The 15,712-nt window shown below is 38.8% G+C and overlaps 1 protein-coding gene across 4 annotated transcripts in view; it reads right to left on the bottom strand.

Annotated features, from left to right (window-relative positions):
• The window catches only part of DYNC1I1 (dynein cytoplasmic 1 intermediate chain 1), a 325,120-nt gene that overhangs the window by 59,644 nt on the left and 249,764 nt on the right, over positions 1–15,712 (bottom strand). For 3 of the 4 annotated variants that reach the window (XM_049893292.1, XM_049893293.1, XM_049893294.1), the window contains 3 exons: positions 11,298–11,444; positions 7,041–7,154; positions 3,388–3,521 (listed from right to left, as the gene is read on the bottom strand). In XM_049893292.1, the coding sequence (XP_049749249.1) occupies positions 3,388–3,521; positions 7,041–7,154; positions 11,298–11,444 (395 nt within the window). The remainder of the gene's footprint in view (positions 1–3,387; positions 3,522–7,040; positions 7,155–11,297; positions 11,445–15,712) is intronic. The other variant, XM_049893295.1, reaches the window with a different exon arrangement.

The raw sequence follows: 15,712 nt of genomic DNA, 5'->3' as shown, positions 1-15,712 counted from the left end.
CATTTTAAAAGTCATCCACAGGCATCATTAACTTATTTAACCAAGCTGCGACTTCCAGCTCTCTATGATCACATAACAGTATGCATGCAATCATATGTAATTAGAAAAATCTTAGAAAATATAGCAAAGATAGTACATTTAGAAAATACATGAGGTTATAAACCAAGCCAAACCCACTGCCGTCATGTCGATTCTGACTCAGCAACCCTATAAGATAGAGTAGAACTACCCATAGGGTTTTCATGGAGCAGCTGGGTAGATTCAAACTACTGACCTTTTGGTTAGCAGCCATAGCTCATAACCACTGCACCACCAGGGCTCCTAGATGAGGCTTTAAATATGACGAATATATAGGAATTGTGGAATATAAATATTATGTCATTATGAGTAAAACTGAATTAAATTATTAAAGTATTTGGGATTCCAGAGCACCAAAGAATGTCAATATGCTGAGCAAAATTTGAAATCATGAGCAAAGTGCTGAAGCATGTATCCCGTGTAACAGGCACTCAGAAATCATGCCCAGTGAAACTGCTAACCACAGTTCCATGTGTGATTATTAAAATTTGTTCTAATGAACACGAGGAACTGATCTTTGAAGTGGCCCCTGGTGTGATTCCACTTTCTCTTAGCAGCATCCCGAGAGGGTTTATAGGGTGCAAAATGGGGACCTTCTTTAATTTGTGGAAGTGGATACGTGCCTTCTGCATATTAGGTGAAAAGAAGAAATCCCACTCCCACCCCATAGCCCTGCATCACTCATTTAAAATAACTACAAAGCCAAATCCCTGCTACTTTAGGACCCTACTAAGATCTGTGTCTTCTATTTCAGATAGATAAACCAACACAAAAGGCAAAATCAAGCTCGTTGTAAAGAGGTTTGTGGTGTTTGTCACAGATACTCTTCTTGACATATTCTGAGAGTGCATATTCTGACTGTGCTTATAAAGGACAATAGATACAGAACAAAAATGGTCATCAGGTAAAAGGTTAGTCACATTAGAGAAACTGAAAACACAAAAAGAGAAAAAAATCTGAGAAAAATCTATGAACATGCTCTATAGCCTTCAGTGATAATTAAGGTCCTAGGTAAAAAAAAAAAAAAAAAAAAAAACCCTGGATTAAGTTACTTAAACTATGCCTTATTGATTCTAATAAATGTGGAGATAAACTTGCGACTCCACGTTGGCCCACTGCACTGCTTGTACCTCTCTTGTGCCAGTTATAACATTCTACCTCTGTTGTAGGTATTTGTGCATTTACCTTCTCCCCACCATCAGTTTCCTAGTGACAGCAGCCATACTTAAATGATGTTTGAAGGCCTCACAGACCAAACAACATGCTTCCCTCAAAGTAGGTATGCAGCAAATGTTTGGGTGAATGAATAACGTCATCAGATCTTTTTATGGTTTGACGAAACTTTAACGTATGGTTTTTAGCCAGCTTTCATGAAGCAGCAGCACTGGGCATGGAACTCTAAGGCCTATCTTCCTAGTCATCTTTCCATCATGTGAACAGGGCAAATACTGCTTGTTTCCATGTCCACAACAGCGAGAATATCACAACTCATGTTGTTTGAAGGGGGAAAAAAAACAACCACACATAGATGAACCATGGATGCTTGTGACTTCTACAACTCATAAAACATAGGGCTGTGAACTTGGAACAGTCTGTGGTTCCTCATGAAATCGCCTAGGATAGGTGCAAGAGATGAAAAAAATCAATTTAACAAGAACTACTAAGGTGAAAGAGAAATTCCGCAGGGTGAACATAGTGAATCTTTCAAAAGATGTGAGGCTACCTGTAAAGTTTTGCCTGCCATTTTATAATCTCATGCAAATGACTGGATTCCACTTATCCTGAAGACTGTTTTCTGGGGCCATTTGCCAATCTCTCAGTCAAGGCAGAGTTCCTATCCCTGGAAAATGCATGGTGGCTTGTATGGCTCATACTGTTCCAATTCCCCTGACTGGGAGGAGGGATCCTAAGGCATTTCTCTACAGTATTTGGATAGAGTCATTTATTTCTTCATTCCCCAAGTACATTTTTAGCTCCTCATTTACTACATGCTTTAGGCATTGGATAGGGAATGAAAGATAAAGTGAAAATAGTTTAATAAGAGACAAGTGGCGGATGAATGAATAATTGAAATAAAATGTGATTAATGCCATCATAGAAACATACACACAAAAAAATTAGAAAATATCAAAGCTATCTGACAGCCTACAGTCCTATCTCCCTTAACCAGAAATCAAATCTGTTGTCGTCAAGTCGATCTTGACTCATAGTGAGTAGAACTGAGTAGAATTGACTCATAAGGTTTCCAAGAATGTAAATCTTTATAGAAGCAGACTGCCACATCTTTTTCCCACAGAGCAGTTGGTGGGTTTGAACCACTGACCTTCTGGTTAGCAGCCGAGTGCTTTAACCACTGCACCACCAGGATTCTTCCTATCTCCTTTATCCTACTTTAATTTTCTCCATAGCATGCATTGTCATCTTACACTATATATTTACTTGTTTATTATCATTCGCCCTCAACTAGAAGATGACCTCCATGTCTGTCTTACTCCTTTCTGTATCCTTAAGATGGTATCTAGCACATGGTAGGTTTCTGATAAGTCCTCTTTGAACGAATAAAAGGAATGAAGTTTCTATGTGACCACAAAGAAGAAAGTTTTGTGTGTTTTTTTTCCCCAAGAGAATCAGGAAAGGCCTCAAAGCAGAGTGACCTCTATGCCAACTCCTGAAGGATGAGGAGGAATTAGCCAAAAAGAGAGAAAGGCTAGACTTTGCAGAAGAAACCGAGTATACAGAAGCATGGAGGTGAGGTGGGATAAACTGTGTTTGGGGATTGTTATACCTGATGGGCATGTGGCTGGAACCCGAAGGCATATGGAGAAGATAAGGCTGGGAAGGGCCAGAGAGTTAGGGTCTCACGTGATATGCTAAGAAGTCTGGACTGTTTTCCTCAAGGCAGGCTGAACCATCAAAGATTTACAAGTGGGTAATGACAGGAGGGAGCCCCTGGGTGGTGCAAATGGTTAATGGGCTCGGCTGCCAATAGAGGTTTAAGTTCCCAGAGATGCCTTGGAAGAAAGGCCTGGTGACCTACTTGCAAAAAATCAGGCATTGAAAACCCTATGGAGCACAGTTCTACTCTGACACACGAGGTCACCATGAGTCAGAGTTGGCTTGATGGTTACTGGAAATGAAATGAAAAAAATGACCAGGGCAGATGTACGCTTTAAGATAATAAAGGCTCGAGTTGTGCTGTGCATGTCTTCAGAAATGCCACTTCCAAATGAAAAGTGGTTACAACTCAGGATTCGATAACGGACTTTCGGAAACAAGGAACATGTCATCAGTAAGAAAACAGAAAATCACCTTCCATGACGACAAGCCGTGTAGACTGTACCCTCCTCACTGCCAACCACGAAGTTATTGACGTCTCCTGTTGGGAAAGCCATTCCAGTAACAGCCACAGACTTGGACTTATTGTACACCAGCTCCATGCTCTCCTACCAAAACACGGTATGGTTACATTTCCATCTGTCAACTCCTTGCCATGCCAAAGATAGCACGGAAAAATCATTTGGCTAAATTGTCTGTTTGCTTTTCACACAGCGTTACAAAAGACCCTGGCTGTGCCAGAAACCACGCTTTACTGCCCTGACATTCATGCTTCTGTGTATCTCTGGTTTCAGGCCGGCTGGATTTCATCAGCGTGTGCTGCTGCTTCTAAAGTCAGGCTGAGATGACAGGTGAGAATTTTGAAACTAATGGTGCAGAAACAAAAGATAATGCTGTAATGGTTACACTTGTCAGCCCCAGGCTTTAATAAAACACACAATATCCTTGTATTTACAAACATTTTCCAGATCAATTGTTCATGAGAATACACATGTACTAATAGCAGATGTACGAAGCACATTTGTCAAAGCAGTAGTGTGGGTCCGCCACGGACTAAAACCAGAAAGTTGTCACTCAGGTCATAAAAACCAGATCTCAGCAGGGACTAGACTTCCCAAACGGCAGTTGTTGGGAGCATAGGCTGTGAACCTGCAAAGTACTGTGTTTAAACAAGTCTTTAAAACAGTAAATGAGAGTATTTACTATGAAATTATTTTCTAAACTGGGAATTCAAGTGTATTTTAAAAGACAAACTGCTCCGTTAGGTTTATGACAGTCAAAAGTATTCAAGCAAGACTAATGTCCTTGAGGAAACCCTGGTGGTGTAGTGGTTAAGAGCTATGGCTGCTAACCAAAAAGGTCGGCAGTTCAAATCTGCCAAGTGCTCCTTGGAAACTCTATGGGGCAGTTCTGCTCTGTCCTTTAGGGTCGCTATGAGTCAGAATTGACTCGACGGCAGTGGGATTAGTGGAATGTCCTTGAGCATTCCGGTCTACTTACATAAAATGGCCTATTTTGTGCATCTGAAATTATTTTAAAAAATCATTCTGGGATATCATATTATTATAGTTGCTTGGGGGTTTGGTCTTTCTTATGCAAACAAACAACTGCACAGCACAGACCACGTGGTCATGTGATGCTGGCAGTAAGTGAGATGCCCACATAGTGAGCACATCAGTATCTGGGCTAAAGGAGGGGGCGCTATGACAATATAGAAAACTGACTCTGTCCTATAGGGTCGCTATGAGTCGGAATCGACTCATTGGAAATGGGTTTGGGTTTTTTTTTGGTACCCCAAGTATGGCATAATAAATTGTTTCATGTTTCTAATAGTTTGATGAAAGACAATGTGTAGCTTAATAGATACAAATAAAATAAATCTTTCCCTCATTATTAAAGGTGGGGGGGGGGAACTGGACAATGCAAGCTCTGCACCATCACTAAAATTAGCTGCAGAGAAGGTAAGTCTCTCTCTCTCTCTTACATCTAAATTTTATTTTTTTCAATTTTATGGTGGTAAAATATATGCCTAACAAAAAATTTTCCATTTTAACCATTCTTAAGTGTACGGTTCAGTGATGTTAATTCATTCACCTCATTGTGCAACCATCACTACTATTTATTTCCAAAAGCTTTTCATCATCTCAAACATCTCTTAAGCAGTAACTCTCCCCATTCCCTGAGCCCCTGGTAACCACTAATACACTTTTGTCTCTGTGCATTGGCCTATTCTAGATATTTCATATAAGTGAGATCATATAGTATTTGTTTTCTGTGTTTGACATTTCACTTAACATAATGTTTTCAAGGTTCATCCATGTATAGCAGGTATCAGGACTTCATTTCTCTTCATGGCTGAATAAAATTCCATCTTATGTATATACCACATTTTGTTTATCATTCATCTGTTGATGGACACTTGGGTTGTTTTTACGTTTTGGCTATTGTGGAAAATGTTGCAATGAACATTTGTGTACAAGTATCTGAGTGTCTGCTTTCAATTCTCTTGGGTATATAAGAGGGTGAGTCTCTTGGCTGCCCACTTTGGAGAGGGAGGGACCAGGGCAACTGCCAGATGCCCCTACTTCTCCCTGCCATCCACAGAAGCCATTCCATGAAATTCTCAGTCTTTGTTTAGAGATGGGTACCTATGGGCGTGAAAAAATGAACAAAAATGTCCTCATAGCACCTCTGCGACTGGTTTTAACCTAAACATATTCTTTAACCAGCAAAACGGGCAATTAAATATTCCTACATTGAGGGTTCTCTCTTATGGCTATTTATCATTGCTATGCTTTTAAAAGGAAACAATGCATTGCTGAGACTGTTAAGACAAGGCCATAAAATACCCACACACAACTCCAGGCTTGTATCATGTTAAAGATCAGCAAAAACAGGAACTTAAACGAAACAACCAGAATGGAAATAATGAGAAAGCTCATGCATTGTGAAGAATGTAACCCATGTCACTGAACAATTGGTGTAGAAATTGCTGAACAGGAACCTAACCTGCTGTGTAAACCTTCACCAAAAACACAATAAATATTATTAAAAAAAAAAGAACTTGAATTGTAAGCAGCTTATTAGTTATCTCTCTCTGTTTTTCCACTTAAAATTAAGAGAACTGTATTTTGTGGAGGCTTTTTTTTTAAGGGAGATTCTTATTTTGAAGCTTCAGTGTCTCCTAGAATTGTGTAAGAGACATTTTAGGATCATTAACCCAAGAAAAGGAATAGAAATGTAAAGTTGAGAATTTTCTTCTAGATATATTTAGAATTTTCTTGATGTTTCTTCACATTTTTGTCAAAGGCTATAACAATAAACTCTGTGTTTTTTAGTTGGAGGACAGTGAAGTCTTTTTATTTTTTCCTACAAAGAAATGTGGAAAAAAGTGTGCGATTACGTGTGTGTGTGTGTGTTTATGTGTACAGCTATAGGTATGTACCACTCTGTGTGTATGGATACACACATATATTCTCATGTTGTATTTAAGATGCCTCACCAAAGGTTTCCTCCACTTTTGCCCCTTTGTTTGGTTTCCATTACTGTAATCAGTAGTGGTTTGGAAACTCTGGAACTTTTTCATTTTTGATTTCTCATTTGTTGAGCAAGGAATGGCAGAAGCCATACTAACAAACATTTCAGAGGGGGAAAACGGATGGTTTGACAAATTCTTCATAAACATAGTTTGTTATCTAGGTGACAGATTCAAGCAAGGGCTTGGATTTCTGCTTTGCTGAGGTACCTTTTCTCCAAGGCAAGTGCCTGTAAGAGATTGCTCTACTGAACTCCAACCTCATTTGCATTTGTTTAACAATGCAGTAGGGTAAGTACAATTCATACCACAGCAACTTCCATAATTACTATGCTTTAAAATGGATTATTTCATTTTCACTTGAAACTGACCTAAGTATTAACGTATTACAATAATTACATGATTTGAGGTAAAGGAAATGGGTTTTGGCTTCAAGAGGAGACTGCTGTAAGCAGGCCCCACTCTTTCAAGTGCATCTATTGGTTTTAGCTCACATAGGATGTGAGGGTTTGGCTTTTAGGAACTATGTTCCATTAGGCAGGCATCTCTTTTAACCAGAATGTTGTCATGTGCATGGGGAAAACAAACCCACCTGTGGAGTTGACAGCATGTCCAGGCTCCAGGAACACATTTTACCATCGGTAGAGACAGTGATGAGGTTATGAGCATTCTGGGTCCCAACAACATTTACACAGTACACGGGATGCTGTGAAAACATAAACATGGAGGATCATACAGAGATCCAGTGGAAATGCTTACATTTGAGTGTCAAACACATTCCTCTAAAACAAGGATTAAGGAGTGACATAATCCTACAATAAGACAAGCCTCAGGTCATTTGCCACTTTTGGTTTGAAACTGATTTCTTTCTAAAAGCTCTGGCAGCCACACATAGTAGTGGAAATACTGACCACACTTCACCTTGCTCAGTCAGATGCAAAGTGATGGAATTGAAGAAAGCTAGAGCAAATGAGGAGGAGCAGAGACAGCTCAGAGAGGTGAACCTGAATTACTTCAATGAGTTGCCACTGCATAGTTTGGCTTCTAAGCTGAAAACGAGTGATTGAAAAAGACACGCTTCAAAAGGGGAGGATTACGGAAAAAGTGTTACTAAATTTGGGATTTAATGCATCACAATCGCAGTGCCAAACATTTGTTAACATTCTTTATAAAAAAAATGGTTAATAACCATCAACCTCTTTAATTTGGGCAGAGATCCTGGTGGGAGAAATTAGCACAATGAACCTAGTGCGATAAAATTAGGTTCTTTTATATTACCGCAAAATCTAGGATAATTATAGATTTATTTTACATATCACTTGGAGTATTATGGAAGCTTACATTTGGCTAGAACCTTGAAAAAGGTCATTTTTTTTTTTTTTTTTTAGGAACCGTAACCAAGATGCTCTAACCTTCTGTCCTAACTCTAGTAGGTTATCCCCCTGTGCTGCATCCTAAATGGTATGCTAAAATCATTTGCAGCTGCACATTAAATACTAAATGGAAGGTTAGCATAAGCAGAACCTAGCAGTAATTTGGGTTAGATTTCAGGCAGCTTAGCCATCAGTGGCCAAACCACAACTTACTTGATGCTTCTCTGTGCAAATAGCTGACAGTCTAAGTCTTATTCTTGATGAGTAACTGTCCATAATACCTCGACACAACTACAATGAAACAACCTTTAATATTGTAAAGTTGATATTATAAAGGTTGGTTCCCAAACTGTTATCATCATATAAACTCCTGGTGAGGAAGTACCCTAACAATCACCTAGTGCAGTTACTCATCTGCCTCTACCAAGAAGTGGTCCAAACTCTGCTAGAACACCTTTCTTAAAGGGTGACCATTTTAGCACTAATTCGTAGGGCGTTTTTCTTTCTACCAATGGGGATAAAGAAAGTTCAAGAAGATACTTTCTGTATCTTCCCACTGGGATCATACAGACCAAGTCAAAACAATAGAGCTTTTTGAGTATTTATCGGCTGTTTTTATATTCCCCCTGAGTCTTGTCTTATTCAGGCTAACCATTGCCAGTGCCTTCAATGATCCCTTGGGTGCCTGATTTTCAATACCTTACCCATCTGATCAATCTCTTCTGAATGTACCCTGTTTTGCCTGAGGTCCTCTTACAGCAAAGCTCTGAGGATGACACACAACCATCTACCTATCTTCTGATCAGCAGAGTGTAGAAATCAGGGCAGTGCTGAATTGTCACTTCTCCTATGCTAGAAGATATGACTCAATTAATTCAGTCTAAGATTACATTTGCTTTTTTGGCAATTGCATCACATCCTTCACCCATGCCCCTGTATCTTTTTCACACCATGTTCCTATGGAAACTTTCAAATGAATCAGCCTCAGTGGACCGGCACAGTGGCAAACGGAGTAGAGCTCTGAAACTGAATGTTATCCTAATGAGGTCTCAGGGTTTTGTGTGTCAATAGGACGGATTTGTTATGAAACTATAGACAACGTTCTTGCCCAGATCTCTAGCATATGTGGAAGCTGAGGTAGTACGTGAACTCAAGGCCCTATGTGGAAACCAAATTGAAAAATACCTGAAACAAGTTCTCACCTAAAAATAGCAAGCTTAGTAAAACTGAAGAACAGGTAAGCAGGGTCCAAATATTGTCATGAACCTGGAATCCACCTAGTTTCTCCAGGAAGAGTTCAATGTAGCTTTGTTGTTAATCACCAAGCATCAACATAAATCACTCAAACCGGAATGGATTGGGATTCCTAAGTGTGTAGTAGGGAAATAAGGCAAATCTAGAAGAATGTATAGAGCCAGATGCTTAAAGAAAGAATGTGTGTTATTCTTCTTCCCTGGCTTCAACCAGTACTACTGGCCTGTACTTTCACGAGTAATAAAACTTGGCTTAAAAGAAAACAGAGAGATGTAAAGAAATCAGAAGAACAGGAGCAGACACTTGGGCATTCATATGCATATAATACACATACATCTACACAACTTTACTTAAAGGAAAGAAAGCAATGGTACAGTTAATTTTTCCAGTATAGTTGCCAGGTTGTTTTTTAAACTTATTTTAGGAATAAACTTACTGTGTGGCAGAGGATTTTGTTTTAATTATGATTTCCTGTTGTCCCAAATGCATATGTGTGGTGGGTGTGAAAGGAAATTAGTTAGTAATCTGTGGTGGGCCTCTTTTTCCTGTTTGATTCGGGTACCAATCAGCCAAGCAACAGTGGAAGTTGAAAGACAATCAAAAAATTAACTGTGCATTTTTAGCTATGGATTAGACCAAATACAGCAAAAGAGAAAAAAAAAATATTTCTTTTTAAAATTTCCTAACAGAAATAATGCCCTTCAGTTTGATAATAGTATGTTAGTTGTGGTGATCACACCCTTAAGTTAATGAAAAAGAAATGTTAACTCTTTGGAAGAGCTCCCAGATTTGGATTCTTCCTAAAAAGTTACTCTTAAACGTTCTAACATTAAGATTTATAAATATATTTTGAAATTTCAGAAAGTATGCTCACTAATACATCAGATATCTACCTAGAGCCAAGAAGTGGTTTGACACTATTTGAGCAAACACCTGAATCAAGCCCATTTTCTCCTGGGGCACAATTTTCTGTTATTAGTTTGGAGAAATCGGGGTAGACAACAGCAATTTTCCAAGATTCCCAAGAACTAGTTCCATCTGCATATGTCTTAGGCCCCAGTCAATCAAAATTAGGGTTGACTTGATATTTGTCATTTCCCACTGTCAGTCTTACAAGAGTGGAAGGATTTTCTCCTCATGGTGGTAACTATAGCAAAGTGCAATCTTTTTTCAAGCCAGAATGGTTTTGGGGCCTGCAGACTTAACAAATGAGGCAACCACATTAAGGAAACTGAAAACAATGGAAGAGCTGTATCCATGGGCATAATTTGGGCATTTCAGAGAAAGAACATCAGTTACCCTGAATGTCAAGGTATCAAGGATTGATGGAGACATGCCTGTTTTCTTGTTCCTCCTAACAATTGCCATACATACCTGTCTTTCTCTTAAAGGAAATGACAGTGTAGTTGTCTTATGAACACTGTACTGAACCTCTTCTACTAAATTATAAGTAATGGTTTTGAGATGTTGACTTTTAACCCTACGGATTATACTGTCACTATAGACTTTACATTGAGACACCACACATTCCAGGATTTAAAGTCATAGAACTCCCTCAAATTGCAAATGGAAAAGGCCAAAGTCCCATAAACCATCCCTAGACCTGAAACGCTTATTCTTCATTTGAAAATATATGTTTCCATTTTAATAATGCAGGTGTGAAGGGTTTCTTTAGGAAAACAATTCCACAGATGCCTCTTCAAAAAGGCCAAAATTCCTGTGTTCTTCTACAGTTTGAATCCATTTTCACTGGTAGCCTTTTGAGTCATCTAAAGAGATTTTTTCTATGCACTAGCAATTGTAGATTATTAATTGATTTCTCTAAGTCCAGTGTTTCCTTCACCTACTTTTCACTCAGATTTATTTCAGTCAGTCAGGATAAAATCACCATAAATTAGATACTTCTAACATGGAGCTAGGAGCTCTGGTGGTGCACTCATCTGCTAACCAAAAGGTCGGCAGTTTGAACCTACCAGCCACTCTGTGGGAGAAAGGTGTGGCAATCTGCTTCTGTAAAAGATTTACAGTCTTGGAAACCCTATAGGGCAGTTCAACTGTGTCCCATAGGGTTGCTATGAGTTGGAATCAACTCAATGGCAGTGGGTTTGGTTTTTCTTTTGGTAACTCAGAGCTACTGGCAAAATTTGTACTTTTGTGAGTTGAGCTATTTTTTCCTTTAGGACTTGGGTGGCTGACAGGAATGTGGCAAAAGTTCCACTTACTGTGTGTGCAGCAGCCGACAAGGGTGTCCGCTGCACTGGTGTCCTTCGATGACTGCGATTATCCCACAGGACAATCTGGCCTGAGTAAGTCCCACCGACCACCAAGTTGGGATGGAAACGGGCAAAGCAGACTGACATCACAGAGGACTGGAGGGAAAAGGAGAGAGAGAGAGAGATGCCAGAGACTTGAGAGCACATTCAAACTGTTGGAGAACTCTTGTTTCTTCCTGAAGAGAAAACAGTTCATCTCATAAACTCAACACATCCTGGAAAACATGAGGCAGTTTAAAGCGGGTGTGCGTAGCTAGCAGGAGATTTTGTACACAGATATGGACTAGAGGTTGCCCAGTGGTTCCCCTTGAGACTTAAATTTGAAAGCCTGGCCATGTCATCAAATAGGCATGAAACCTATATTATGTACATCATTGTTTTGTGGTTTGTAAAGCCTGATTTATGGACATTTCCCATTCATCAGTAGAACTGCAACAGAGCTAAAGTCAATTCTCCACTAAAGTCTTTACAAAGCGATTCTTTATTTTAGGGACATGGCCACATCAAGTTATACTATATACAGTGTTGGCAAAGTCAGAGTAACTTTAGCTTTGAGGATTTTGCAATGAGGTGCTTTTTTGTTTGTTTGTTTGTTTATTTTGCTTAATGTGGCCTTCTAGGAAGCATAATGACTTCAGACTTATCCAGCTGGTTCCTCCCAAAGTTTCCACACCTCCCATGGGCATTCTCCCTGACCTTTACCCTGCCCACTTCAGACAATTCTTAATGTTATTCTTTGCCTATTTTAACAAACAGTCAGAAATGGATTTCAGTCCAACTCTGCCATAGTCTATCACAGCATCACAAATGTGGTTTCCGAAATTCCACAGAAGACTACCCGGCACTACATTTTATAGGAAATTGTTTAGCTGAGGCAGAAACATGACGCACTGAAAATCAGACAACTCAACTGCTCCATATCTGCTAAGAAGCACATTTCAAGTTTTGCAGTATTTTGCACATTTCCATTTATAAGCTGAGGTAATTGTTTTTAATAAATATTTTTCATCCCTTCAATTTTTAAATTTTTTTTCAATTAAATTCAATGAAAACCATTGAGTACTTACTATATGTGAGAAAGGTATTGTTCCAGGCATGGTGGGAATATAAAGTGGTCATTGTTCTCAACAAACTTGTGCCCTGGTAAGGGGAATTAAAAAATGTGTACAGAGATGAAGAGAGCTGCTGCTAGCCCATATAGTGCCTTTGTGTGAACAGAAAAAAAGATGGTCCTTTGCAGAGACACAGTCAAGTGGGCAGGTGCATGCCTTGGGAAGTGGAGAGTAAGTGGAATTTTTTGTTCCCACTTGTTGCTCGGGCTTAGCATCCTTGTGCAGGGCAGAATCTGCATACCTAGGTAGCAGTCTTGAATGTAATACATGCCACGACTAAATCACAGGAACACATATGTATGTGTACATGCATGTGCAGGCATGTGCATGTAATACAGGGGGAGGGGAGAGGAGGGTTGAACTGGTGGGGTGGTTAGAAAGACCTCTTAGAGGCTGTATTATACCTTGAAGTATATGTGGAACATTTGGCAAGCGAAAAGGAGAACAGGCATTCCTGAGAGATGGAATAATGGGAACAAAGGCCTAGAGGCAGCAAAGCAGAGGCTGGAGAACAGCCTGTAGTAGGGTTTGGCTGGGAAGGAGCTTGCCGGTGAAGGTGGGTAGTAGGAAATTTGTGTGAGGATGTAGCCTGGGCCAGATAAGAGAAGGCCTTGACTGACACTCACAAGAATTTGGATTTTTTTTTCTGTGGGCAATAGTGAGAAATCACAGCTTTCTAAACAAACGAGTGAGAGGATAAAACGTTATAACTGAAAAACCAGCAAAGACGTGATTTAAAAAATACCTATATGATCTTTTTCTGACTGGTAAGCTAAGCTTCCATTTCTAAAAAATTCAGAGCTACAGTCAGCCTAAGGCTTCTTTGTCAGAAACAGTCTCAGATATTCTGAGGTAGAGTTAGGAATGCACACTTTATTTTTCAGTCATATTTTTCTAGTTTGAATGATTTTCAGTCCCAATTCCTTGAACATGATTCGATGGAGAACATGCATCATGCCCCAATCTGGTTTTCATAAAATTCAAGAATAACTCTCAATAATGATACTGAAATAAAAAAGAACGAAAGAAAATAATGCTGGTCGGCTTCTTGTTTTACACATCCCACAGAAATGATTCTTAGTTTTCAATTGATGAAATTCTTATGTTGCTTGAGCTATGTTGGAAACTTTTTTATTTTTAAGCTTCAGAAAGACTTAAAATTAACCAGGTGGTATCAACAATTGAATTTACCAAAGCTCAAATCAATATGGATAATGGAATGCCATTCAATTTGAAAAATTCCGAATTCAACCACTTGATTGCTTCCGTGCTTCAGTTAAATCCCAACAAATACCCCTTCAAATCTTTTGCAGTTTGTTGAGAGACTAAACTAGAGAAAAACAAACAGTGGAGATATTTCTACATTTTTCTGCATAACTCAAACATTTCTAGGTAACTCAAACACAGACAGCAATCAACTGCTTTTATTTTTTTTAGACTCCAATCCCACCAGCTGAGAACTCTGTCCAATACCTATTTGATCATTCGTTCATTCATCCATTTACTTTTCCCTCATTCATTTACCACTTAGTCCCAATTAAGTACTAACTAAATCATTTCAAAAAGTTTTGAGGGCCACAAAAGCTCTCTATCTCAAAAAAGTCAAAATTCTACTTAAATTTGATAAAAAATTAAATTCATGCTAAAACAAAAATAACAACAGCTTGGAGCACCAGAGATCTGCCATCAGTGTCCATTGTGTTTTGCTGCTAACCAATTTGTACAAGATCTCCATGAGGCTAAATAAGTAGACTTACTTAGTTTTATTTTATGTTTGGAAGATCAGAAGTGGATGAGTAGTTACATGATTTATCAGTTCCACTTATTTTTAAGCTCAATGCATTGTTATATATATGCATACATATGCATATATATGTTCCAGTTATCAGTTTCTGTCAAGTTGCTTCTGACTCACGATGACCCCATCTGCATCCAAGTAGAACTGTGCTCAATAGGGTTTTCAATGGCTGATTTTTGAGAAGCAGATCACCAGGCCTTTCCTCTGAGGTGTCTCTGGGAGAACTCAAACCTCCAACCTTTTGGTTAACAGTTGAACACATTAACCTTTTGCATCACCCAGGGACTCCATATATACATATATGTGTATATAAATACATATTTGTGTGTGTGTGTATACATATGTACATATGTTCACATACACATCTATATATATGTATGTATGCACATGCATATATATATATGGAGCCCTGGTGGTGCAGTGGTTAAGAACTTCGGCTGCTAACCAAAAGGTTGGCAGTTCAAATCTACCAGCCACTCAAGAAGTACAGCTGCTTACCAAAAGGTTGGCAGTTTGAATCCATCAGCCGCTCCTTGGAGACCCAACGGGGCAGTTCTACTCTGTCCTACCCCTATAGGGTCCCTATGAGTTGGAATTGACGTGATGGCAAGGGATATATACATATACATATAAAAGGTTCAAAATAGATTTCTAGAATGTGCCACACTTGACGCACTATCACTCATATGGAAACACTAAGGCAGTATGATCTCAATTATCTAGATGTAAAGTTTAGAATTAAGTCTTTTCTCAAGATGTTTTTAAGTACCCCGATGTTTGATGTAATCGTGGCAAACATTTGGATGATTGACTGAATTTTTCATTCTTCATCCAAATGTTTAGGTTCCTTTAGACACGTGGGACAGTCCCCCTCTGACAGCCCTGACAATGTAAGCTCCTTTTCTAATTTGGAAAGTCTGTATCATCCTTCCTCAGGGTAAAGGGTCTTTGAAAATCTCCTCAACATCCTGCCAGTCATACAGCCACTGACCCAGTCGATGATGCCAACTGTGGAATGTACTGACTGTCAGTGAAAGCAGCAAAGGATGATATCATCCTTCAGTTACCTCTATCTAGAAGAAAGTAAAAGGCAATTCCAAAACACTACTAAAAACTGTGGAGTTTTTTTTTTTGTTGTTGTCCTCATTTTTAACAGTACACTTTCTGAAGACAAATTGTGTGAAAAACATTATTAAAATTATTAATGTTATTTAACAGCAATTTCACTGCTTTCCTAGGCATTTCGAATTTTGTATTAATTCTATTATTAAGTAGATAATAAAGCATTATTAAAATATGCAATTTATACAGTTTAGACAAACAAAATTATTTGGAAACAAGAAGTTTCCCCACCTTATCACCCTTGGCGCTACGCAAGTGTATATGTGTGGTCTACATAAGTGGAAAAATAATTATAAAGTTGACAAGAATTTTTGGACAATGTTAACTGTCTA

The sequence above is a fragment of the Elephas maximus genome, chromosome 8 (genome assembly GCF_024166365.1).
Source record: "Elephas maximus indicus isolate mEleMax1 chromosome 8, mEleMax1 primary haplotype, whole genome shotgun sequence".
In the NCBI taxonomy this organism is placed as follows: Eukaryota; Metazoa; Chordata; class Mammalia; order Proboscidea; family Elephantidae; genus Elephas; species Elephas maximus.
This window is presented reverse-complemented; position numbering and strand designations above follow the sequence as displayed.